This window comes from Triturus cristatus, chromosome 9 (assembly GCF_964204655.1).
Source record: "Triturus cristatus chromosome 9, aTriCri1.1, whole genome shotgun sequence".
NCBI lineage: Eukaryota > Metazoa > Chordata > Amphibia > Caudata > Salamandridae > Triturus > Triturus cristatus.
Genome location: NC_140592.1, coordinates 368,191,353 through 368,218,175, shown reverse-complemented (window position 1 = coordinate 368,218,175; position 26,823 = coordinate 368,191,353). Strand labels below are relative to the sequence as shown.

Below are 26,823 nucleotides of genomic sequence, written 5' to 3'. Positions count from 1 at the left end.
ATCACATAATGCTGAGGCCATATGGGAAAAATAAGGCTTGGTTTGTTCTGAGAAGAAAACAAGTTACTTACCTGTAACTGTAGTCCTCCAGTATTGGAAGTTTTCATAGATTCACATGCCGGAATCATTCCCAGTCGTCAAGACGGGAGTCTCCGGTATATAAAAAAGCAATGCTTAGTTGGATAGCAAACTGAAAAAAAGCCTAGGCCTATTTCCCTTTTGCAACCCATAACCGTCGTTATGTAAAAGAGACCAAATTTGTCCCTGAACCAATCAGAAACTCTCACACACTCCTGAGAGAACCTTTTGCCCCTCAGATTTTCCTGCACTTGTGCCTTAGACACCTTTTGTGCTAAATCCAAGGTGAGCCTCTCAGGGGAGTATGGTGGGTCGCATGTGAATCTATGAAAGCTTCCAATACCGGAGAACTACAGTTACAGGTAAGTAACTGGTTTTCTTACTCCAGTATTGGAGCTTTGATAGATTCACATGCCTGAATCAGAATAGCGGGCAGTAAATCATAGCACATTTTTCATCACCTAAGACTTGGAACCAGGCAACGTATGTACCTTGAAAAAAAACCACTTGATATATATATACACACACACACACATATACATACATATACATATATACATACATATATACACATATATACTGAATCTTTCAAGACTTGCATACAATACAATACATAACAAAAAAATGTGCATATGTAACCAATAAAGGAAGGAGGGATGGTAAAGAGGGCTTACCCTCACTGGCAAAGGTTTCTCAGTACCGCTTGTCCCACTACCACATCCTTCTCTGCAGCTGCATCGAGGCAGTAATGTCTGGTGAAGGTGTGCGTACTCTTCCAGGTAGCAGCTCTGCAGATATCCTGGATAGGTACTCCCGCAAACAAAGCAGTGGAGGTGGACACTGCTCTTGTTGAATGAGCATGAACACGTGCATTCAACAACTTCCCAGCCGCCCGATGACAATATTGTATTGCACTTGAAAACCATTGGGCAATTCCCCTCTTTGATAAAAGAAAACCCTTCCTAGGTACACTATAAGAAACAACCAGTTGAGAAGACTTGCGGAAAGGCCTTGTCTTTTGCAAGTAGAACTTCAGACACCGCTGAACATCTAGTGAGTGAAGAGCTTTTTCCGCTGCCGTTGATGGTTGAGGGAAAAATCTCTTAAGGATCAGTGGTTCATTCAGATGAAAGTCTGTTGGCACTTTTGGAATTAATTTAGGATTAGTCCTGAGAACGATCCTGTCCTCCTTAAACTGTAAGAACGGTACTTGTATAGTGAGAGCCTGGATCTCCCCAATTCTCCTGGCTGAAGTGAGAGCTATGAGAAGACCTACCTTCCAGGATAGGAATTTTAGGTCCGCCCTGTGAATTGGTTCGAAGCGCTGCTTCATCAATTGAGATAGAACGATGTTCAGCTGCCATAGAGGTGGAGGAGGTTTTATGGGAGGCAAAGTTCGAAAAAGTCCTTTCATGAACTGTTTGATGATTCTTTCAGACCACAACGATGGTCCTGAGGAAGTTCTTCTATATCGAGATATAGCAGCGAGATGAACTTTAATAGAAGCATGGGCCAAACCAGATTTTGCCAACATTAAAATATATGGGATAATTTCATGAGCCGCTGAGTTGAAAGGATGAATCTTACGCTCTTGGCACCACAAACAGAACCTCTTCCATTACATCTTATATGTCCTGTTTGTACTTTCCACTCTGGCATTTGATAATATATTTCTGCATTCTGATGAAATATCTAGGTGTTGAAAATCGCAGTGTTCAGGAGCCAGGCCGGTAAGCGTAGCGATTTTGGATCTGGATGAAGCACTTGTCCCTGGGACATCGTCAAGAGTGACGATATTGGTTGTAGACGAATCGGGTGAACCTGCGACAGTAGGAGCAACTCCGTGAACCAGTGTTGTCTGGGCCACCGCCGTGCTATCAGTATTATTTTGCACGGTTCCTTCTTTATCTTTGTAAGAACGCGTGGCAGGAGGGGAATCGGAGGAAAGGCGTAGGCAAAGACGCCTGACCATGCCATCAAAAACGCATTCCCCCAAGATCCCCGTTGGTGATGCCAACTTGCGAAGAACCGGCATTTTTTGTTCTGAGCTGTCGCAAAGAGGTCCGTTGTCGGTACTCCCCATTTGAAGAAGATGCTTTGTAAGATATCCTGGTTGATCTCCCACTCGTGGCAGGTTGACTTTAGTCTGCTCAGAGTGTCTGCTTTGATATTCTGATCCCCTGGAAGATGTTCTGCGTTTAGCGACACTCCGTGTTGAATAGCCCATTCCCATATTTTTTGTGCTTCCTGCGACAGGGAGAGTGATCTTGTACCGCCCTGTTTGTTGAGATAATGCATTGCTGTTTTGTTGTCTGTCCTGATTAGTACAGCTGATCCTTGTATCCTTGGCAGGAAAGCTAGTAATGCCAAGTCCACTGCTCTGAGCTCTAGCAAGTTGATGTGAAGTTGTTGTTCTTGCAACTTCCACCGACCGCTGACATGAAGGAATAATCCCCACCCTTCCAGGGATGCATCAGTGGTAATCACTAGTGGAGTCGGTTTGGTAAGGAAGGAAAGACCCACTGAAATATTTCTTTTTTGGGTCCACCATGCTACCTCCTGGACCATGGCGGGTGTGATTTTCACCATATCGTCAAAGGATCCCTCTGCTTGATGCCATTGCTGATCCAGTTGTTCCTATAAAGGACGCATTTTCAATCAGCAAAAAGGAAAAAGAGGAATGCAGAGGACATTGTTCCTAGTAGTGACTTGTAACGGCGTACTGAAAGATACCTTTTTCTTGCAAACGCCTGGGAAAGAGATAATGCCTAGTTTACGGTCGTGTCCAGAATCGCTCCCAAGAACGTGATGTTGGTTGAAGGGATGATTTTTCCGCATTCAGAGTCAGACCCAGTTTGGAAAACAATTGTACGCATGCCGCTGTTGATGCCTGGGTTGATGTTAGTGATGGCGCTTTGACTAACCAGTTGTCCAGGTACGGAAACACCTGGTGTCTATTTCCGTAGAACAGCCGCCACTGGAGCCAGACATTTTGTAAAACTTCTCGGGGCTGATTTGAGGCCAAACGGCAGTACTTTGAACTGGTAATGGTCTCCGGCTACTGCAAACCAAAGCTACTGCCTGTGGGAAGGATGAATGGGGATGTGAAAATATGCATCCTGCAAGTCTAGGGTGGCCATATAATCCCCTGGGTTTAAGAGCAGCAGAATGTCTTGGAGGGACACCATCCGGAAAGACTGCTTCTTGAGAGAAGTATTCTGAGATCTCAGGTCTAGAATGAGACGCCATTGGAGAACATTGTTCCGGACTAGGAAAAAACAAGAATAAAACCCCCTTCCTTTCTGGGAGATCGGCACCGGTTCTATTGCTCCCTTTCGGAGCATTTTCCATATCTCTTGACTCATCTGAAGTAGATGTTTGACCTCTTGACGTGTCGGTGGAGTACAAGAGGGGAACTGAAGGAATTTTAGAGTATGTCCGACTTGTAGAATATTGAGGACCAACCGGTCCATCGTTATTTTTTGCCAATAATGGAAATGGGAAGAAATTCTTCCACCCAGGGGAACTTGTGGAGGGGAAGGAAAACATGCAGCCGGATCCTGAAGGTTGTCATTGTCTTCTGGCATTGTCCTTTCCTTGATGTCCTCCTCTTCCTCTAGGAGCAGATTTTGTACAGCTCCCTGCCTGTTGTTGACCATACTGTTGACGGTATGTTTGAGAAGAAGTGGAATAAGAGGGGTATCTGCCCTGCTGGTAACCTCCTCTATATGATGACTGGCCTCTACCTCGGGACCCCCGAAAGGGCACCTTGCGGTACTGTAGTGTTCCTAAGGCCTTAGCGGTGTCTGTATCCTTCTTGATACTTTGAAGTGCCTCATCCACCTGTTTTCCAAACAAATCCTCCCCATCGAAGGGGAGATCCAGAATTTTATTTTGGACCTCTGGTCTAAAAGCAGTAGCTCTCAACCATCCCTGACGCCGTAGTACAGCCACTCCTCCAAGAGATCTGAAGGCCGTGGTAGCAATATCCATCGCGCAGTCAATGACTTCAGCCGAAGCCCTTTCTCCCTCTTGAAGGATCTTTTTTACCTCCTGCCTATTATCCTCCAGGATGAGGTCTATGTAAGGTGTCAGGTCACACCACATCTGCCTATCGTATCTGCCCAGAATGGCAAGGGCATTAGCCGCTTTAACTAGAAGAGCAGACATGGACGAAAATCTTTTTCCTGCATTATCTAAACGCCTACCCTCTCTGTCGGGAGGCGCTGATATAGGAGCTGAGGGATTTTTAGATTTTTGCTGTGCCGCTTGAGATACAACGGAATCCAGCTTGGGATGGACCAGTAAACAAGCCGGAGCGTCTAAAGCCGCTTTATATTTCTTCTTCATTCTGGCGAGCACAGGCGTGACTGTCGCCGGTGTCTTCATAACTTTTAAGCCTTCTTCCCACACATGGCTAACAATCAGGATAGCCCGAACAGACTTGCTGTATGGTTCCTTGCAATCATACAAGAAACACTCCGTTTGTGTCGTCTACATCGGAAGCTGAAATCTCTTTGCAGCCCTCTCCATCAAATTATGGAAACCACCGATGTCCTCTGGCAGAGAATCAATAGGCACTGGTGAGGGAGATGAAGGCAATGGAATAAGATAATCGTCCCATTCTTTGTTAGGGTCTATTAACTCTCCCTCTTCTTGGTCATCATCGTCAGTGGTGACAGGATCCTGTTAGTGTACTGGTTGGGGAGACCTAGGTGCAGGGTCTGGCAGTAACTCCCTGCTTCTAATCGTAGTAGTAGGGATGGAACGTGGACGCGAAACAGGTATTTCCTGAGAGGCTGGAGTTGGCGGAAACCTCTTTCTATAGTCCGCCAGCATAAACTGCAGATCCATCATCAAGGAAGATGGCATGCCAACCATATCTTCCTGGTAGCCCTGGCAATAATGTTGTTGTGGAGGATATTGATACTCCCCTTATCCCTCCTCAAAGTCATCCTCCTGACATTTAACATGTAATTGGGAGGGGCTACTGGCATATCCAAAGGGTCCTTCATCTTCCTCTTTTTCTGAATCCTGCTCCTCTAGCAGGTGTCATGGTACAAGAGGAGTAATTTTGCTTGGGGAGGTGATCTCTGACGTAATCCTCCTCCTCCTGCCAATATCCAACTTTTCTGGTGTTTCTCTCGTCGACAAGACCGTTGTCGAGATCGCCGATGACACCAACGTCGTCGATGCCCCGCCGTCGACACCAAGCGTACTGCTGTATTCGCCGTCGCGACATCGTTACCGTCGTTTATGTTGCCGTCGACAATCCCGTCGTCGCCGTTGACGACCCCATTGCCAACACTGTCGTTGTCATTGTAGAAGCCGTTGTAGATGCCGTCGTCGAAACTATCGTAGACTATGACGCCGTCGACGGGGAGCCAACTGACACAGGCAATGACGGCTTCTTGGAAACTAACTTCACCTCAATCTTCGTCGTCGACGAGGATGATTTCTTCGTCGACGATGCAGGTTTTCTTGATTTTACCTCAGAAGGCATAGAAGATGGCTTTCTGAAGGGTTCCTTGACCCGAGGGGGTGATTTTGACAGCTCCGAACTCGTATTAATTGGATGTTTTTTCCCATGAAGCATGTCCCTTACTCTCCTTTTCTCTAGGTTGAGGAGATTTTGAAGGACTGCGCCCAGGAGACCCTTGAGTGGTATTTTTTTAGGGCCTTCTCAGGACGTTCCTCTGAGGAATGAGCGTGCGGAGATTTTCTTCTCTTTTGAGATCTCCTAGATGTAGAGGAGGATGCCTCATCACTATCACTGGACATAACCTCCTTTCTGGCCTTTAGCTTTAGAAGCCATATCAAAAGGCGCCCTTCACGATCCCTCAGGGTTTTACTTGAAAAGGTACGACATACCTTACAGTCTTTAGCTTGATGATCCGGGTAAAGACAGTAAATGTAATCAGCATGAGGGTCATCTGTGTAGAGCTTTTCTTGGAACAGGTGGCACAGGCTCTAAATAACCCTTTCTTCTCCTTTCCAGACATTCCCAGAAGAATGAAGTAGAAGGCAGCAAAGAAGAGTATATATTCAGATTAAATTCAAAGAACAAAGTTCTCAAACCAAGTTAAAAAAGTAGAATTTGAGCAGAGCTCAAAGGAGATTCCCTAGCACAACGTGCGGTAGAAAATCTGAGTGGCAAGAGGTTCTCTCAGGAGTGTTCTAGAGGGCGAGAGGTTCTGATTGGTTTAGGGACAAATTTGGTCTCTTTTACAGAACGAAAGTTATGGGTTGCAAAAGGGAAATGGGCTTAGGCCTCTTTTCAGTTTGCTATCCAACTAAGCATTGCTTTTTTATATACCGGAGACTCCCGTCTCGATGACGGGGAATGAATCAGGCATGTGAATCTATGAAAGCTCCAATACTGGAGTAACCTTGGCTGCCATCTTTAAAAATCAGGGTTCCCCAATAAACCTTCATCCTAATAAAGACCAGTCATAGGACCGTTGTTTCTTATCTCTATGAAATGTCCTTCATTAACAATTGCAACCACATTTTCATCCAAACCAGAGCAGTCATTATCCCAAAACAATACTATGCCCTTAATCTTCCATGACAGAACAGCAATGCATGTATATACCCTTTTCCCCCTAGAGTTGTCCAATTGAGTCGAAAAGCAGGGTCCTCCAGAAGTGTACATGCGCACTCACTAACTATGCTGACCTGCACTGCCTTGTAATTTTTCTGTATATTCGTGAGTGCTATGCCCCCTCATATGTTAAGCGGTGGATGGTGGATAGTGCTAGCATCGGTGGGCCTTCCTGCCAGAGTAGAGCTCGTAATGATGCATTTATGGCCTGGAAGAACGACTTGGGTATGGTATACAGGCTGTTTTGGAGAATGTATGTGAATCTGGGTAGAGCGATCATTTTAAAAATTGCCACTTTTCCCAGCAATTAAAGTGGTAGCGTCTTCCAAATTAAAGTGGCACCGCACTACTCCATTTCGCCTAGCAGTCCTTCCTGGGGGAAAGGTTTACTCGTAATCCCAATAGGTCTGGTGATTGATGTTAGCGACCCATTCTAAAATAAGAGCAAATCATAACAGGGCCCCAAGAAATTCCACTACATGCCTTTCTTACAGGTGGATTAGAAAGACCGGACATATCTCAAGAAGACTACTAAGGCGAAACTTACCAGGCTCAACATGTCCACGAGCAACTACACTGTCAAATCCTTTGGGAGCTGCACGGAGTGAACCATCATCTCGGACGATGTGATGTTCCTTTCCAAGAGCAACCTCATTTAGAAACATGATCCCAATTTGATTGTTTGTGCAAGCCACTGAAAAAAATAGAGAAAGGGAAAACAAGAGGAGATTAGAACGGGAGAAAGAGAATGTGGGCAAGTGATGGAAGGAAGGTGGATAATAAACAATAGGGTGGCGAGTGAAAAGGGAATGCAAGGTAGGAAAATAAAGTGTGAGGGAAAAAAGGAGATGCACACAGGATTGAAAAACAGGAGTTAAGAGAAACTGAGACATTTGAAAGAAGAAACAAGAGAGGCACAAAATATTATGGAAAAGACCTGGGGAGCTCCGACATACTGAGCTACCACTTGCCCCAGCCTCCAACATCTGCCCACATTTCCCAGGCTGATTCTAGTACTAGAACCATATTACTTCCCTTCCCACATTCCGACATACACCACACTACACATCCCTCCCTGAAATAATGAACGGTAAATACAGTCTCACACAAGTTAGAAAGGTATGCAAGCATACGTAGGAGAAAAAAACTTGTATCAAACCGGTAATACCAAAAACAAACTCTCCATCCAATAAAGCTTTGACAAAGTCAATGTTTTACACATCACTGCAAGGTGCATTTGCCTCTTCGCCCTCATGGATAATCATCGCTTTAACTCCTACTCGTCTGCATAAACCGAATATCTTAAAAGGACACCTCGGTACTTACATATTAGAAACTGTATACTTCCGTTTCGACTACCGCCAAAACCTCTCTCATTAGGGTTTTTTTCACAAACCAAACCCAGTTCTTCAAACATGCTATCTGTTACAACAGTACACCATAGACCCAGTATTCTTCTGATCTTACACTCCAAAAGTACGCGGTTAAGATTCCATACTCTTACACCTTTCATCACTCAATCTGACAGCATTGCACAGAACTTCTACAAATTCCTTAGGGTTCTAGAAATGGCTTTATCCGTTGTTAACATGACCTGGTTTCTTCACTCTTATTTCCACATATTTGGTTTCATACTTATCATATAGTCAGTTAGTCAGTCAAAATCAACTTTATTCGGCTGATTAAAGCCATAAAAGTGCAACATAAAACATCAATCAGCATAAAACGTCATATAAATCCATTAAAAATGTATATCTTAATATACTTAAAATCCATTGAAAACATTGTGCAAAAGAGAAGTAAAAACCACGTTTATGACTATTATATTGCATTAAGTGATAATCAGCATAAACATACTACCAACTTGTTCAGAAGGATTAGCTCTGTGACATCCTATTCCTATGTCTAATCGCCCTAATTAAAAAGCTGGCTACCCCCACACAAATTATAGGAGAGCTTAGCATTTGTAGATAAACCAGGGCTGGCCTTACTTGCACAAAATGTTGACCCCTTAGCAACAGAAGAATGTACTTTCTGCATAGGGGGTCATAATGGGTGCAAAAGAACATAATGTGTAGAGTGTCTTGCTCTGAGAAGTTGTCACATGTACACCCATTTGGTGAATCCGGTTTAAAATAGCCTTTCGGAAAGGCCAGTAACCAGGGTACCATATTTAAAGGAAATCTTGTTAAAACAAAGAGATGGTAAGTTTTATTTATACATGTTAAATATGGTTGCATCTGCTGGCCCAGGATCAGTGTGACATACTTTCTCACCGAAGGCTTAATTAGTTCTTTTTCCTCCCTTAAACATTGGCATCTATCTAAAAACTTCAGTTTAACTGCTCTAATAGCGGACTTAGTCAAAGGAGTAGGAGACATGAACAGGTCGGGCAGTCAAGCTTCTCAGTCTGGTCTTTAATATATTTAAGCCATGGAATTTTTAATGCCTTCTCCAAGCCTAAACAGTCCTTAATTAGTTATTAATTGATTTAAGTTTGGGGTTGGTTGAGCCCAAATTCTCATCCAGCAGAGAAGTGGAGCAACCGCGATCATGTCTGAAATATAACCCACTCCCATCTCTTCATGTAGGTTAAAAATTGGGGTGGATGCTGGGACAGAAAGTAGTTTACGCATAAAATTATTTTCTGCCCCTTGTATTTCTTTCGTGTCCTTATAGCCCCAAATATCGCTACCATAAGTGGTCATGGGGATGCACTTGGCATTATAAATCTTTAAAATCGCAGGGAACGGCTTAGAGCCTATTCTTTTTGCGAAATCTAGTGTTGCCCCTGCTGCTCTGGCTAAAACGTTCTTTTTGAGTGTGCGTTGTGCACACCATGAACGTTGATCATCAAAGAGCACCCCGAGATATGGGAAGGTAGACACCTTAGTCAGCTCAGTCCCCTTACAGTAGAATTTTGCTTTTGCTGCCCTCCTAGAACCTATTGTCATTGCGTGTGATTTTTTAAAATTTGTAATTAAATCCAGAGAGTCCATGAAATCTATAAAACAACTTAAAAGCAGTTGCAGTCCCCTTGCGGTTCTAGATACTAGAACCGCATCATCAGCCTATAGGAGTGCCGGAATCATTTTAGTACCCACTCTTGGTATATCTTTACAGCAATTTTCCAAAGAGTCCTATAGTTTATTGATATAAAGGGTAAGCAGCAAAGGGGCCAATATGCATCCCTGACGCACCCCTCTTTTTACCGCCCAAGAGTCGGTCAAACTGCCGTCTTCATTGAAGCGGACTGCGGCCATAGTATTGTCATGGGCAGTAGCCAGGAAGGTGATCAAATTGGCATCTAGCCCCATTTCCTGAAGGGTCAGCCATAGCTTGGACCTATTGACTAGATCAAAAGCCGAGGAGAGGCACATAAAGGCCAAATGCAAATCCCACCCCCTGGCAACAGTCCCCCTCCCCGGCCTAAACCCATACTGCAGATCCGAGACAATGTTGACGCTGTCAAGCCAGGCTGTTATTCGCTCCAGGACTACTTTCCCCTTGATGTTGGCCAACGAATCAAGAAGCGAGATGGGCCTGTAGCATGCTGGGTCATCCCTGGCACCTTTTTCAAAAATAGGGATGATCACCGCCTTTGCCCATGACAATGGGAAACCAAACCTGCAGGCTGCGTTAAAAAACTTGTTCACATTATAGCCCAAACTTTGGGATCTGCCTTATAAAAGTCGGCCGGAACACCATCGGGCCGGGTGCTTTTCCTCCTGAAGTCGAATTGATAGCTTTATGAACCTCATCTATATTAAAAACAAGCGGGCAACCTACTGGTCCGGGAACAGTTTGTCCCATGGGGTTCTCAAGGTTATCATCACTGTAAATTTTGCCAAAGTGCTGGACCCATGTACATGCGGGTACTAAACACTCTGTGCAGGAGTTGGGTGAGTCGTCAAAGAGAGGACTGTTGATAACGGACCACAATTTGGAACTGTTTGCCAGCGCACTGGCTTGGCTGAGCTCCTCCCAAGCCATCTCCCTCAGTTGTTTTTTGTCTGTACTGCAGTTTTGTATGCCTTTCTGCTGTTTTTGATTAAAAAGGCCACCCTCGGTTTTTGCTTGAGAGCATGCATGAGCTCCTTATGGGTAGTCATACAGGTATCATCTTTTCAACTTCGGGCACACTGCTCTAGTCGTGGTAGACAGATTAGAGGCGACACATTTAGTGATTGACTCAAAGGCACCCAGGGTATTGAGGAAAATAAAAATCTATGAGGCCTATGTGTCCCCATGTGCCCCCCCCCGAACGCTTATGTGCACATACATGTAACCTATGTATTTCCCCTCCATGGCCTTTCTATCATGATGCTTATGCTATAACGTGGCCTGCCATCATCCAGTCTCCCATGAGAGAAACGACAAATCTGTATTGAGGCCTACACGTTTTTCATCATGTTTTCCTGCATTTTCATGAAGCTCATGTTTATGGCTCTGCCAGAGCCAAAAAGAGGTTTCATGCCTCAGAACGCTCTGAAAGCTACAGCTACGTATCCTTGGCCTTGCACACTTGGGCCTCAGCCAAAGGGGCCCCGACCGAGGTGTCGAGACAGTATTGAGCACGGTTATCTGCTTACTCTTACTGAAACCACATTCTTGCCTGGTGAAGGAGGAATGAACGCGACCCATCTGCAAGGAGGGAGCCCAGCCCTACTGTCTCTCTTTGTGAGATTGCAAAGCTCACGTCAGTAAAAAGCCCATAGCCCCCATGTAAGGCTTCTGCAGTAAATGAAGTAAATGAAGAAATAGATGCCACATCGGCTCTTGGTGATGAGCAACCTATGTCACAAATCAGTCCCTGCTCCAGATATCGGATATCAGATAATACAAGATGTGCTGGTCGTCTTGACACTGAAGGCCTCACTAACTGAAGGCCTCACTTCCAGACTTGTCCGGTCGCATAGCAACCCTCCCCACGTCAGTTACACGTCATGCTCGAGTTGAGCACAAGTAAGGCAAAGTTCCAGTACAATTCCAGCAGATCACGCAACCCCCTCCAGGTATCCACCCACACATGACAAATTACCCATTATCATCAAGTGGACGCCCACATGGACGCCCACCTTCACGCCTACTTACACGCCCACATGCTCTTATCTCATTCTCTCTTGCTCTTTTGCTTACGTACAATTGAGAAATGTATATATACTGTACTCTGTGAATAATGTTTTGAGAATATTGAGAATACTTTTGAGTCCCCTTCCAGATCCTTTTTTTGGTGATGGTAATATTCTCCCTTTGACTCGAGTTATTGGAATAAAGCCCTTTTAGAACCTGATTCCACAGACTCAGCCTCTTGCTTTATGCATGATCCTATTGATATTCTGAAATACATAGAGCGTAATATTTTATTTACCACATAATGGCGCCCGAACAGTTACATCTCTTTCCCCACACGCCGGAGATGAAGGTCCAGTTTTGCCCCCTTCCATAGCCGTGACGGACTTCAAGCGCGCACGTCGCGGGTCTTCCCGCCAACTCCCTCAGGCCAACGAAGGGGACAGACTGCGACCAGGCATCCATACGAGGCGGTGAGGAACGCAGATTGTCCTACCCAGAGCCCACCTGCGAGAGAGCTGTGTCCGAGGTATACAGAGGCCCACCAGATTCCGAAGTTCCGAAGTATCCAAGTCACGAGTCGAGTCCAGTCCAGTCCAGTTTGGTCTAGTCCAGTTCAGTTCCGAGGCCTTCCGTTCCGTGCTACCCGGTGAGTACCGTTGCTGGGGAGGCAGTTAGACGTGCACATTAGGTTGTGCCGGTCAAGACGGGTTTGGGTACACAAATCCGGTCTGCACTGTTTCAGCAGTGTATCTGTACTGTTTAGCAGTATATCTAGTATGTCTTGCATATAATAAAGTATTCTCTAGTGTTAGTATTATGTCAGTAACTAGTTTCCTATTAGTTATCATCGTTCGTTAAATGTTAAATGTTTTAATATGTTTTAAAAATTGTGGTATGAATGAGTGTTCATTATTGTGTTTATTGTAATTTATTGTGTTCAAAATCAAGTAGCAAAGTTTAAAGATGCCGTTCTTTTCAAAATTAAGACAGATCAAAACTAGAAAAGGGGTACTCGAGGAAGCTGTTCCCATTCCACCTAGGGACACTCCAGGGTACTTTATGTATCATGAGCATGGCCTAGATGCCGTATTATTTCTTGATTTATGGGTGGACTACACCAAGGATTTACCAGAAAGTCAGAGGTGGCCCGCAGCTGGGACCTGGGATGCAGATTGCATCATGAGAGTAGAAGAAGAGTTATGGAAAAAGACAGCCAGACAGTCACAGAAAAATGCCATTGAATTATGGCGTAAAGAATTGCATAGACGCACAGAGAAAGCGCTCAGAAAAGAAGAGAAAAGTAGGGAGGATTCAGACAAAGCCCGAGAAAACGTATTAGTTGAGGAAGGTATCCGAGTAAAAGCAGAACAAGTAGACAGACAACGAAACACTCTTATGAAAGAGAAAATGTAGACCAGCTTGGAAGGATGCCATTGAGTTTTGGCGCAAGGAGTCACATAGGAGGACAGAGTAAGTGTTTCACGAAGCAGAGGGAAGTAGACTGGAGTCTGGAAAAGCCAAGGAAAAGATGTTACAGGTGGAAGTGGAGCAGGTAAAATGAGCGCAGGCTGACAGAGAAAGAAATACTGACGTTGCTGGTATTTATCCCGTCCTTTCAGAGGACCTAGCAAGAGTGGCCCCAGTAGAAGGTCCAGTTAGAGTGCCACCGCAAGTACCACGATACATATAATAATGATATAGTAGCCCAAAGGTTCTTGAGCCTCCCACCAAACGAACAGCGCATAGCCGGTGTTTACATGGTCCAACATTTGACTACGTTGTCAATAGGAAATTGAGAGGGGTGTAGCTAGAGAAGGAGCAACACCTGTGATTTGATGACACCCCTAATGTACAAAGTGTTAATGAAAAATAATTAGTGAAAAGTTTAGCTTGAGAAAAATTGTGGGTATTTCGAATTTGCAAAATTGTTCCAGAATCCAGGTTTGTGTTCTTGGTGGTCCAGTGAGCCAATGTGCTGGGTCAAGACGGTAAGATTATGACCCCCTGAGAGCAAATTGTATATAAAAATAATTTTTCAATTGGGCGAATTATTGCAGTTTTTATGGAATTGAGTAGTCTTTTTGTCTTTGACAGCTTCAGAGTGAGGAGAAGGTGGGGGCTGTGTAGAGCAGTATGTGATACAGAAATCGGAGACAGATTCTGACCTTGTAGCCAGTGTAGGTGGGGGCCGGTGAGAGGAGCAGAACAGAGGCACTGCTTAGAAAGCTTCTCTGACATCGCATCTGTGTAATGCCTGCAGCCGGAACAACAAAAAAGTTGGCTGGCAGCCCAGGCTCAGGCCGCGCTGAGGGGCTATTTTTAGCTTCTCTGATAAGACAGGGCAGCTGAGAAATGTAAGTCGAGAAAGATTCCCTTGGTCTATTCTGTGCTAAACCAGTGCCCCGGGGAAAATGTCTATGGAGAAGATTTGTTTTATTTTTTAGCAAATGTTATATTGCTTCTGGCCAGAAAGTAAAATGTTGCTCTTGCTTGGAATTTTAAGGGCTATATGCCTATATAAAAACGATTTTCGAATTCGGACATTTTTAAATTGTGGCCACATGCTGCCACCAGTTGAATTGAATGACTGATCCGGTGGTTAAAAGTCTGTGAGGAGAGATGAGAGGTGCGTCTTCGTCTGGGACATTAGGGTACATTGTGTTGACGAAGATGCATAGCTCATTTTTATGAAAAAAAAAACAAACAGGTTCGTGTGTTCTTCGTTTTTGATTATTCTTGCTGATTCTGTGTGTCAGACTTGACACGGTGATTTCAGATGGGGGTGTATAGGGCAGGTAAATAAGTTATTGATTATAAGCCTGACAAATTAAGCAGGCCAGAGTGTTCGCCTCTGAGCTGTAGGTACTATAATTGCGCATCGCTGCTCATTTATATATGTTAGTGTAATTGTCTATGCTTTCTGTGCTTGGTATACTGATGGCTTGGCATATGTATTTTATATATGTTTTGTTTTTGTGTTGTATTGACCAGTATGTTTGGCATTAATACAAGTTCTCCTGGGCGTTACGGAGATGGACGTGACGACGTAAATCTTTGCGCAGCGCTTGGCTGGAACTTGTTCACAATTACTAAATTTCACAGACATGATATTACCTTTATCATGCTGTCAAAATAGCGGACAACACGTTATCAGTGTATGTCTAATTGGTATTGGTGATGAATAAAAGAAGAAAATAGTTATGCAAGACTTAAATATGTATCACATGACTGCCTTTCTCTTATAGACAGGCAGCCTCGGTCATATGTTTCCAGATTGGACATTAAGGAACCATTATGATCTGTGCACTCGCATCTTACCTCTTGAAAGGCCTGTTTTAAATAAGGACTGCCACCCCAGAGTGACAAATGAGGCTCGGTATTTAGGGTAATGAGAAAATATCTGAGAGGATTTCCTTTTTAAAGTTTGCTTTAGTAAGCTCATTCTTGTAAGTGGTGGCCCCAAAAGTTGACTTGTTTTTTAAATTAGGCTGTTTTTTGTATAGGTGGAAATTATTGCAAAATGACTGATTTTTTTTAGCAGATGAATTATTAATTATCAACATTAACAACTGTTCTTAAACTTGGTTTTCCGAATATTTAGGTAATTTAGCATTCCTATTAGGGCCTCCTAGCATTAATATTGACTTCAGGTTGGTGTAGGTTCATGTAATAGGGACATTTGCATATGAGATGTCATTTGGCCAGCTTATGAGCTAACACAATGAGGTTTGTACATTAATTTGAAGGATTTCTCGCCGTTTCAAATACGCTGTGTATCTCCTATAATTTTGCTTACGCCCAGTAGCTACACACAGGGATTAATAGTGTTGACAAGACACAGGGTTTGATAGTGTTTGACAGCAGTGAAATCTGTTTCAGATTTCCTCCTGTCAAAAAGGGGGGGGAAGGAGGAGAATATTGGCTTTCTGCTGGCCCCTGAGGAGGTTCGCTTCTCGCAAGCCCCTTAGAAATTAGCCCCCTTAGAAATTAAGCCGAGGAAATAGGTATGGTGCTTTCCCCTTTTTCTCATGTTTTATTGTGATCTTTCAGGGGAATTAGTCCAAGCCCCTAATACAGCTTCTACTAAAGTCCTCCCTTGGACACAAGAACACACTGTGGCATTTGAAGAATTAAAGAGAGCTTTATGTCAAGCACCAGTTTTAGCAAACCCTGATTACAACAAATCGTTTATGCTTTTTGTGACAGAGCGGGATGGAACAGCACTATCTGTCCTAACACAAGATCATGCAGGAAAACACGAGCCCTGTGCTTATTTTTCTAGTACATTAGACCCAGTAGCACAGGCTTTGCCTGCGTGCCTAAAATCAGTTGCAGCAACGGCCTTAGCCATAAGACAAAGTGACTTGATAGTGCTGGGCCACCCTCTGACAGTACAAGTACCACGCGCAGTAGAGGTTCTCTTGAACCGGACACAAACACAACACCTGACTGTAGCTAGACTGACAGGCTATGAGCCAACGTTATTTCAACCACACATAGAGATCAGACGATGCAACATACTGAATCCTGCTACCCTTTTGCCCTCCAGTACAGAAAGCGTTTCACCACACGACTGTGTTGAAGTAATACATACCGTGACTAAACCAAGACAAGACTTGACAGACGTTGCACTCCCAGACCCCGACCTAACACTATAAGTTGACAGCTCATGCATGAGGACAGGGGCGGGAGAATTAGTGGCAGCATATGCAGTGACTACTGATACTGTAATAATAGAGACTAAAAGAATAGACATATTGTCAGCACAAGCAGCAGAGCTCATCGCCCTGACACAAGCGTGCATAAGAGCTAAGCACCTGAGAGTAAACATTTACACCGATTCTGTGGCGAGAAAGAGGTTTCTTGACCTCTCATGGGGTCAAGATACAGCATGGCCCCCTTATTCAAGCCCTACTGGAAGCAATACATTTACCAACAGCCATAGCTATCCTAAAATGTAAAGCACATACTAGAGCCACAGATACCATTTCCCAAGGCAATGATCTGGCAGACCGAACAGCTAAACAGACAGCTCAGACCCCACTAGACATGACAAAATCACAGATACTATCACTGTCCAAAGCCATGACAGTTAGGGATCCTTCCAAGGATGTACAAGACATACAGACAGATGCTACTGTAGACGAATTAAAGAAATGATCGGAACAAGGAGGGGTACTGACTGATCAGGGTTGGATGACAAAGGGCAAATCCACATGGTTTCTTCCTGATTCAATGGTACAAATAATCATAAATACCGCACATAGTCCTGCACACTTAGGAGAGAAAGCAATGCTAGACAGCTTACAGAATATATGGTTCTCTTTTACATGCGAATGGTAGCTCATTCTAGAACAGGCTTATCTCCCTATGAAGTGGTCTTTGGTAGACCACCAAATATGTGGGGCACTCCAATGCCTAAAAGATTACTGATGCTGACAGATTACCTGGCTTCCTTGATGTCTGCACTACTCTCTTGTTGTTCGCAGGTTGCTGCCGCCTTCCCTGACAACACCCAGGTCAAAGAATACTCCATCGCTCCTGGATGGAAGGCGCCAAAGTCAGTGCTCTGGACCACGGGGACGGCCGTTAAAGTCAAAGGGCGGAAAGGATGGTTGCACCTTCACCACTCTTTTACAAAGGAAAAAGACTTTGAACTTGGACTTTGGACTTTGAACACCATTTTCTAAGAGGAGACTCCCCAGCAGTTTCCACAAAGCTAAACTTAGATCTAAAAAGTCAGAACACGTTTGATCAATTAAGTCCACTAGGTGGTGAAGCGGTTGAACATGTATTCTGGCTTGCATAAGATCTTGGACAATAACATTGATAAAAAAGAGCAAGATGTGCATCACGATAATATGTATCAGCTTAATACTACATGCTATTTTTCCTCCTATTGCCTCACTTTTACACTCCTCCACTAATGATACCATAAAGCACACATTTAGTGATCTGCCATCCCATGAGCTATCATATCGACTTGCCTTACGCAACAATACCTTTATTCAGATGCTGCACCATTCACATCAGACTAGCAATGCTACAGACTGCTGGGTCTGTGGCCGATTTCCCCCGTATCAGAAGGTAAAGGGAGTGTTGCCTCTTTTTCCTTTTCCGTTCTCCCATAATGGTTCTTGCGGAGCATGGTTTGCCTTAATGGCATCCATCAACGGTGATGCCAAAGAATACAAAGCAATAACAAGGCTCCACAAGATTGCCCAAAACATACATCAAGACCCAGGCACGTGGACATGGTCCGGTTGGCTCTGGGGATTAATATCGGCTTGGGGATGGAAAGTGTTGACCGTCTGTGGGTTGATACTATTAATGATATTCAGTTGTTGCCTATGTCTGCAGTGTGGCCCGGCCATTTGTGGCCTGTGTGCTACTGCATGTGTTCCACATCCCTATTTACAAAGCATTGAAAATGGAAAAATAATGCTGCAAGAACAGATCGACTGTCTCATGAAAATAGACGTTACATAGGGGGTTCACTAAGGTACAAGGAGGGAATGAGGAAAATAAAAATCTATGAGGCCTATGTGTCCCCATGTGCCCCCCCCGAACGCTTATGTGCACATACATGTAACCTATGTATTTCCCCTCCATGGCCTTTCTATCATGATGCTTATGCTATAACGTGGCCTGCCATCATCCAGTCTCCCATGAGAGAAACGACAAATCTGTATTGAGGCCTACACGTTTTCATCATGTTTTCCTGCATTTTCATGAAGCTCATGTTTATGGCTCTGCCAGAGCCAAAAAGAGGTTTCATGCCTCAGAACGCTCTGAAAGCTACAGCTACGTATCCTTGGCCTTGCACACTTGGGCCTCAGCCAAAGGGGCCCCGACCGAGGTGTCGAGACAGTATTGAGCACGGTTATCTGCTTACTCTTACTGAAACCACATTCTTGCCTGGTGAAGGAGGAATGAACGCGACCCATCTGCAAGGAGGGAGCCCAGCCCTACTGTCTCTCTTTGTGAGATTGCAAAGCTCACGTCAGTAAAAAGCCCATAGCCACCATGTAAGGCTTCTGCAGTAAATGAAGTAAATGAAGAAATAGATGCCACATCGGCTCTTGGTGATGAGCAACCTATGTCACAAATCAGTCCCTGCTCCAGACATCGGATATCAGATAATACAAGATGTGCTGGTCGTCTTGACACTGAAGGCCTCACTAACTGAAGGCCTCACTTCCAGACTTGTCCGGTCGCATAGCAACCCTCCCCACGTCAGTTACACGTCATGCTCGAGTTGAGCACAAGTAAGGCAAAGTTCCAGTACAATTCCAGCAGATCACGCAACCCCCTCCAGGTATCCACCCACACATGACAAATTACCCATTATCATCAAGTGGACGCCCACATGGACGCCCACCTTCACGCCTACTTACACGCCCACATGCTCTTATCTCATTCTCTCTTGCTCTTTTGCTTACGTACAATTGAGAAATGTATATATACTGTACTCTGTGAATAATGTTTTGAGAATATTGAGAATACTTTTGAGTCCCCTTCCAGATCCTTTTTTTGGTGATGGTAATATTCTCCCTTTGACTCGAGTTATTGGAATAAAGCCCTTTTAGAACCTGATACCACAGACTCAGCCTCTTGCTTTATGCATGATCCTATTGATATTCTGAAATACATAGAGCGTAATATTTTATTTACCACAGTATGACTGGCATGCGATTCCTGGTCTAGGCACACCTTAAGCTCTGGGACACAAGTAATATACAAATTATTTTAAAAACTTTCTGGAGTGATCCTGTCCCATCTCAATCTACGAGCTTGATCCTTGGGTTTTATATTTATATTAGTGAGTTGACTGACAATCATACCCTTAAAAACAGCATGTAGATAGAGATCCAGTGTCAAAGGGTTATGATCACAAAACGGATTCTGGGTAACACTTAAGTTTCCTACAGCAGACGTTAGCAGGGAGGATACCAGTATGTAATCAATTATGCTTTGACAGCCATGGCCAATATAGGTAGCTACAGGATTATCTGGTTGTTGTAGGCAGTTCAGGTTATGGGCTGATAAAATACTTTCTAATAAAATGCCAGATGGCGAATGTTCAAAATGGTTTTGCCCCTGCAGACTGACCTCCTCCTCTAACAATGCCAAACAATTAAGAGGTTAGGCATGAGTATTAATATCTCCCAAGATTAGTATGTTATGATAATCATCAGAGCTTTCCCCATAGGCCGCTAAAAAACTCTCCAAGGCCATTAGATGCTCAGTCTCATTAGTCCTCATGAAAGAGTTGTAACACATGGGGTGAGCACACGTCAATCAATTTAGTATTATAGGAGAGTTTAAGACTAAACAGCAAAAGGAGACACCCCCCCCTTGCTCTACCCATGCTGGACTTTATAGCGGGTTTCCAGAATGATATATAGCCATCCAAAAATAAGTGGTCAGTGGGCTCCCATGTTTCTTGTAATGCTATAATATGGTGGGTAGTCACAAAGCGTAGCAAAGCAGTATCACCTTTTTTTTATCTTAGCCCAGCTATGTTCCATGAGAGAAGTTTCAAGCTGGCTTGATCAGTTATGGAGTCAATGGGACTAGTTTTTGCTTTGTTGGCCCGCATTGGCTGTAATAGAGGATAAGATGTGTTGGAAATATAGGGACCAGTAAAAACAGGTGTTTCCACTTCCATTAAATGCTGAGGGTTTTCAATGTGGGCAGGTACTGCCGCGGGAGATGGTAGTCAATCTTGCATATCCAGACCTGAAAGGGCTTCAAACCTATTCACAGAATAGAGGGGGGGGGGTGACACTAAAGCCAGGCCCATTGTGTAGTTTGTAAAAATAGCCAAGAGGTAATGGGCAAATGTTAGTATTCATAGGGGTTTCAAGCTCACAAGGTCTCAGTAGATATCTCCCCAGGGCTGGCCTACGGAAGTTAATTACGATACAGTCGCCTTCGATGTTTTTTATGGAAGTACCAATCCACCCAACTCTACGTGCCATGATGATGTCCCTCCAATCGGGGGCTTGAAGCATCCTGAATCTGGATAGCCAATCGACGCATTTGTTACATAATCGTTCCCATGTCTCATGCTGATCTTGTTTTAGTGGAGGAACCCCTGCTAGAACCAGAACATAGGGGCAAGCATCCGGCGTCAGGCTCAAGGTGTCTTGGTTAACTGCCAGGGCATTACTGCTTGGGTGAGACGATACATTACACCTTAAGTTGCCAATTGATGGATTTTGGGCATCTCCCTCGGGTCTGCTGGGGCCGTCTGCATTCTCCTGTCGATGGTGAGTGCGTGTAATGGTGGCTGGGTTACTAGTAGATTTGGCACTATTTCCCTTAGTAGCTGGGTTTAAATTTGGGATGGGGGGGGGGGGGGGACAGAGTTTGGTCTGGTGTCTTACAGGGCTTACTTACAGCACGGGGTGGGAGAGTTGTGTTGTACTCGAGATATTTGGTATAGTTATTGTAGACCCAGTGTTACCCCTCCCTCCTTTCTTTGGATCGGTGGGCATTTGTGCATTCCTTGCTACGTAACCCCCCCCTCCCCGCCCTCCCAAATGATTACAGCCAGGTGGTCAATGGTTGCTTTAAGTGATGCAAATTTTCCTTCTAAAAGGGCAGTCACTTGATTATTTACTAAGGCAGCGATGGTGTCCCCGCAACCCCAAGACAGACAAATGGCTCAGTCAGATTCATGGTGACTATAGATGATGCAGGGGAGCATCGAGAGTCCTGGTGTTATCAGTAGAGTTAGTAGTGGATGGTTGCATCCAGGTGGTGAGACAATTTCGAGCAGGGATAATATGGGTGGGTTTTTTCCTTTTAGTGCAGGTGGGTTTCCCGATGGTTTTCCAGCCTCAGGGTTGTTAGATAGTGGTAGAGGTTGCTCTAATATATTATCTGGTGGTGCACCTCTATAATAAGTAACAGCCGCCCGCCCGCCCTTCGGCATCCAGGGACAGGCGCCTTTCTGTTAATGCAATTTCGCCTGAAACAATGTTAACAACCCTCTCAAGCAGGCTATTAATGCTGGTTGCGATAGGGTGTGCTGGTGGTAATGTGGTGCGTCTTCCCATGAAGAAAAAAGTTATTGGGTCAACTCAAGAGTCAAAACAAAATTTGTCCAAAACAGTTAGGTATTTTTAGTGGGGCACTCACCCGCCTTGTTCGATCGCGCTTCAAAGAGGTGTGGCCCAGCCCAGCCTTGACCGGTCTCGGACGGGCGCAGATGGCCCCGCCCTTGGCCCGGGCTTTGCCCGGGCACACCTGCACGCATCCTGCGCTGCGGGAGCCCTGTGGGCCTTTTAAACGCCTCCTGGCGCTCTGTGGCAGCGTCGGCGGCGTGCGCGCCGCAGTGGTTGCTGGGAGGAGTAGTCCAGTGGTCCCCCAACACTGGGATGGCTGCAATGACTCTGGCGGCGGTGGCGGCACCAGCAACAGGTGAGTTTTAACGAGCTCCCCACATGAACCACATGAACCTGAAGACAAACACAATGTCCTCCACGCCGGCCTTCCTCTTCCAGGAACTGGATGCCTCAACTCCCTTGACCAATCCTGGTGCTGCTCTCATGCATGTGGAACTCTTATCTCACAGGCTCCTTGGACTCCTGAGGTCACTTCTGGGGTGTGGTGGGCAGCGGCAGGGCGAGCTTCCTCCTCTTCGGTATGTTGGCTGGTTTAATTCGTTCCCTCAGGGCAATAAAGTAGGGACAAACACGCAGCACGGCGATCATAATGAAGCCATTCAGTCTCTCTCGTGCAAACTTCCATCCTCGGAGAGAGCCAAGTTCTTATCACATAACTTTTTGCAGTTTTCATGTATGCTTCTAGTTCTATTCCTCACATCCTACACAGACCACATAGAAGACTTGAGTTTTAACAACCATCCAGGACTACTTTTAGTACAGGGACTGACTACACTCCTAATCCCAAACGGAGAAAAACCAGTTGCTTTGATATCATACACCCTGTAGGCCAACAAAGAAGTGACTATTTTTTAGTTTAACTCCCAATCCTTGTTGTCTCTGCCACCTCAATTACCCCTTCAATTGCAGCACTGACCCTCTGAATCATCTCTTTCCCAATAGGGTTGTACAATGAAGTGGTCTTAGGTTTGATTCAAAATACTGTTCAGTGTGAACTGGACCCAGTCATCCCTCAAGAAAAGATCCGGCATGCCCTCTTTCAACATGGTCCATGGTCCAAAAAAGTTGAAACAGAATCTATTACCACCTTGTCACCCCTTTGGCATTAGGCTACTGCAAAAAGAGGTCAATAAATGCAATTACAGATTTCTGTGACATTTCAATTGGTCCCAAAATATCAATAGCCACATATTCTCAGAGAGTGCAAGGAATATCAAATTTACACATAGGAGGCGTTAAAGTCCTCAAAGATTAAATCGGTCATGAAACTTTGGTTACATTCTCTCACTATTCTCTCCAGAACACCAAAACAACCTTTTACCAGCTTAATTCAACATAGAAATACCAAAATGTCCTTTGTGTCCCAGTTGAACGATGTTCATTCAGAAGATGTTCAGTGCAAACACTTTTCCTTCTTTCAAGAAAAAAGCATTTTCCACTGTTAATTCTAGTCCCAAATGGTTTCATACAATTCATATAATTTTTCAGTGGCAAACCATCTCACATACTTCTTAAGCATCTGTAGTATAGTGTCCGTATCACACTCATACGTCCACCCTTTCTTACGTCTATAAGGAATCTCACTGTCATGAACATAAATCACATCAAAATCATTCCAAAAGTCGTCCATACTTTCTTACATTTGTGTTGGTATTCTTTTTTTTTGTACAGTATTTTATTAAGTTGATCAATAAATCATGCTTCGACTGGCAACCCATTACAACACTTGGCGCTTATCCACGTCTCTCTCACTTTTCTCCCCCTGGGGTCACCTCCTCCCATAGTAACGTTTCTTGCGGAGGTGGTAACTACATCACAGGTCTAGTTTCAACCGGCACTTGTCCTTATTCCCACCTTGGTGGTCTTTGTGTAGCCAGAGCCATTCCCATGTGCCCTCCCTGGTTCTTATGCAACCTTCAGTCTTTAGTTAGTCTTCTCTTACCCATAATTTATCAACAAACCTTTTGGGACAACCTCTACCTTTGTATACCATCTTTTCTCACGCATAGGAAGTGTTAATTTCTCGTTCCCAGTCTCGCACCTTCAGCAATGTTGTGCTGCCCCATTTAAGCTCTAGTTCCTGTTTAGCCAAGAGAAAGCCCAAATTAATGAGGAGTTTCTCATAGGAAGTAGAGTCAGTCTCATTCCAAATCCCCATCAACACCGGCTGTGCACTAGGCTATATATGTGTCCCTGTGGCTCCCTCCAATCTCACAAACCCTTCCAAAAACTTGAGGCGTTGCGAGCAGTTCCACAGTGTGTGGTAGAATGTGCTCCTATGTCACATTCCTGTATGCACCTCTCGTCAGTAGCTTTCCCCATTTTATATAAGAGGACTCCAGTATAGTATACTCTACGTAATATTTTAAGTTGCATCTGGCGGTAACGTGTCTTCAGAGTTTACATATGGCCGTCCAGTGGTATGTTATCCAAGGAGAAGCTCTCCATTGTTTCCTCTTCCAGCGGCACTACCAATCTTAGTGTGTGGAGCAGCTGGAGATATCGAAACACTTGGGACGATGTCATGTACTCAGTCCTGAGATGGTGAAAGGGAACGATACTGTTTGTGCCCAAACCTTGGCTAAGGTAGAGATACCAATACTGTTCAATTTTTTAAATCCCAGTAGTCTCATCACTGGGCCAAGCTTCAGGCCCAGCCACATAGGGGTTTTTGGTGTGAGCGGCTTGTGCCATCCAATTCCCCTATTTAGTGCATGACAGGTAGTAAGTACAGTTACTGTTGCCGGAGGGCCTCTGTGGGTAATCTAATTAAATATAATGCATATATACACACAATTTTTCCCCTTGCGTCACCCAATTCAATCAGACAGCAGGGTCCTCCAGAAGTGTACATGCCCACTCATTAACTACGCTAACCTGCACTGCCTTGTAATATTTTTGTATATTTGGGAGTGCTATGCCCCTCCTCATATGTGGAGCGATGAATGGTGGATAGTAGTATCCTCAGTGGGCCTTCCTGACAAAGTAGTGCTCATAATGAGGCATTTACGGCCTTGAAGAACGTCTTGGGTACGGTATACGGGCTGTTTTGGAGTATGTATGTGCATTTGGGTAGAGCAATGATTTTAACAATTGCCACTCTTCCCAGCAATGAATGTGGTAGCGTCTTCCAAATTAAAGGGGCTAAATTTAAGTTGTAGTGGGATTTCTCACCTATGGAGATCCTCAGTCCAAGATATTTGAGGTGACAGTGTTTGATCTTAGTGGTGTGGGGAGACATGCTCGCCTTCCATGTGCCCACAGGGAAGATCAGTCACTACTAAATAATTTTCAACCCAGAGTACCTCCGACAGATCTCAAACATTCCCTCTAGTCTTGCCAGGCATTGGTCAGGATTTGCCAGGTGCAACAGGATGCCATCCGCATATAGCGATAGGCGGTCTGCCCATGTGGGTTCCCATCTCCAGCCTTCTATTTGGGCATCGAGCTGCACCCAGTCAGCGAGGGGTTCCATCGCCAGTGCAAACAGCATCAGTGATAACAGTGCAGCCCCGTCTTACTTCTTTCTGTATCGGGAAGCCTCGGGAGAGAAGCCAGTTTACCTTGAGCTTCGCTCTAGGATTAAAGTATAGTAGGCAGATCCAGGCTAAGAATTTCAACCCAAAAGCACATTTTCATCTAGGTCTGCAAACACTAAAGGCCACTCCATGTGTTGGTATTCTTGAAAGGGAATCAGCAATTCATGTTTTTCCCAGTAAATAAACTACCATAGCATTAAACTCTTGTAAACGTATACGAAGTCATCTCAATGACTTCAATATGCAGAACTTTGATGAGACCATGTCAAGAATTATTACAGAATGCTGCACCAATGATAACGGGGAAAACTACAAGTTGGGATAATTACACTGCAGTATGTTTTGGGTAAACAGTCTGCAGTGATGGCAGAGAGAGGTGTCCACTGTTCTGGGCTGAGCTAGCACCTACTCAGTGGTGGTAATTGCCACTAATGAGTGCAGAAACAAATGCACTTATTAGAAGAATGTTCTACAGGAAGGAATGTCTCATGATGTGCTTGAGCACAGACATATTATGCAGCATGCAAACCTTTTTCCAGACACCTTCCTGAGAGGAGCTATTTTCTAGGGTTTAGGGCAGTGATTAGTATTGTAATCCAGAAATAGCAGCATAGGTCATAGCAAAACATTTATAAGGACTTCACTATTTCTGCTCCTCCTGTTGTGTAAATGAGCCATTTTTTAAAATATAAAGTGGGAGGTGGTTTGAGTGCATGAAAAAGAATGAAGGTCAGTGGGAATCCGAGTCCTATTAAGAAAAAACACACAAGCTTGGAAATCATCATCTTTGCCACATTAACACGATTTGATTAGTTCCACACCAGGCCCAGAACACTTTCTGTATTTAACATGGCAGTACAGAAAGAATGGTTAAATCTCATTTAGGCAGTTTCAGTTCCAGACTATAAGAGTACAGGCCTCAAGCACATGGTTGGAAGCCATGTTCAGATTCTTCAACAGAGACAGACTCAATGTTACCGCATCTATGGAACCTACCGGGAATGAAGTTACTCATCTTTAAGCATAGCTGCTGTATTGTTACCCTTTAAAGATTCAAATGTGTGTTTGATCATTATCTCGCATTACACTGAAAATGCTCCAAAAACACAAACAGAAATAACAATTTCCTAAGCTATACTGAACGCCTCCTTTCTACAGTAAATAGAGCTTGTTTTCATAAATACTGCTCTGACAGAACTGACACTTACAAACCCAGCCAGGCCCTCAATTTCAATACAGTTCTGTGTACAATGTGAGCATCTACCTATCAAATCTATCACTTGAAAGATGGAAGGGGATGAAGGTAGTTGTGAGTAAATATATAAGGAATATGCTACTTACCAGTATGCATCTGTTCTTGGCATGTAGAGCTGCAGATCTACACACTTGT

General features: G+C 44.4%; 1 protein-coding gene across 1 annotated transcript in view; it reads right to left on the bottom strand.

Moving 5' to 3' along the window:
- Nucleotides 1–26,823, bottom strand: part of PARP3 (poly(ADP-ribose) polymerase family member 3) — a 143,145-nt gene that overhangs the window by 869 nt on the left and 115,453 nt on the right. The window contains exon 10 of the mRNA XM_085625169.1: nt 7,230–7,376. Within this exon, the coding sequence (XP_085481295.1) occupies nt 7,230–7,376 (147 nt within the window). The remainder of the gene's footprint in view (nt 1–7,229; nt 7,377–26,823) is intronic.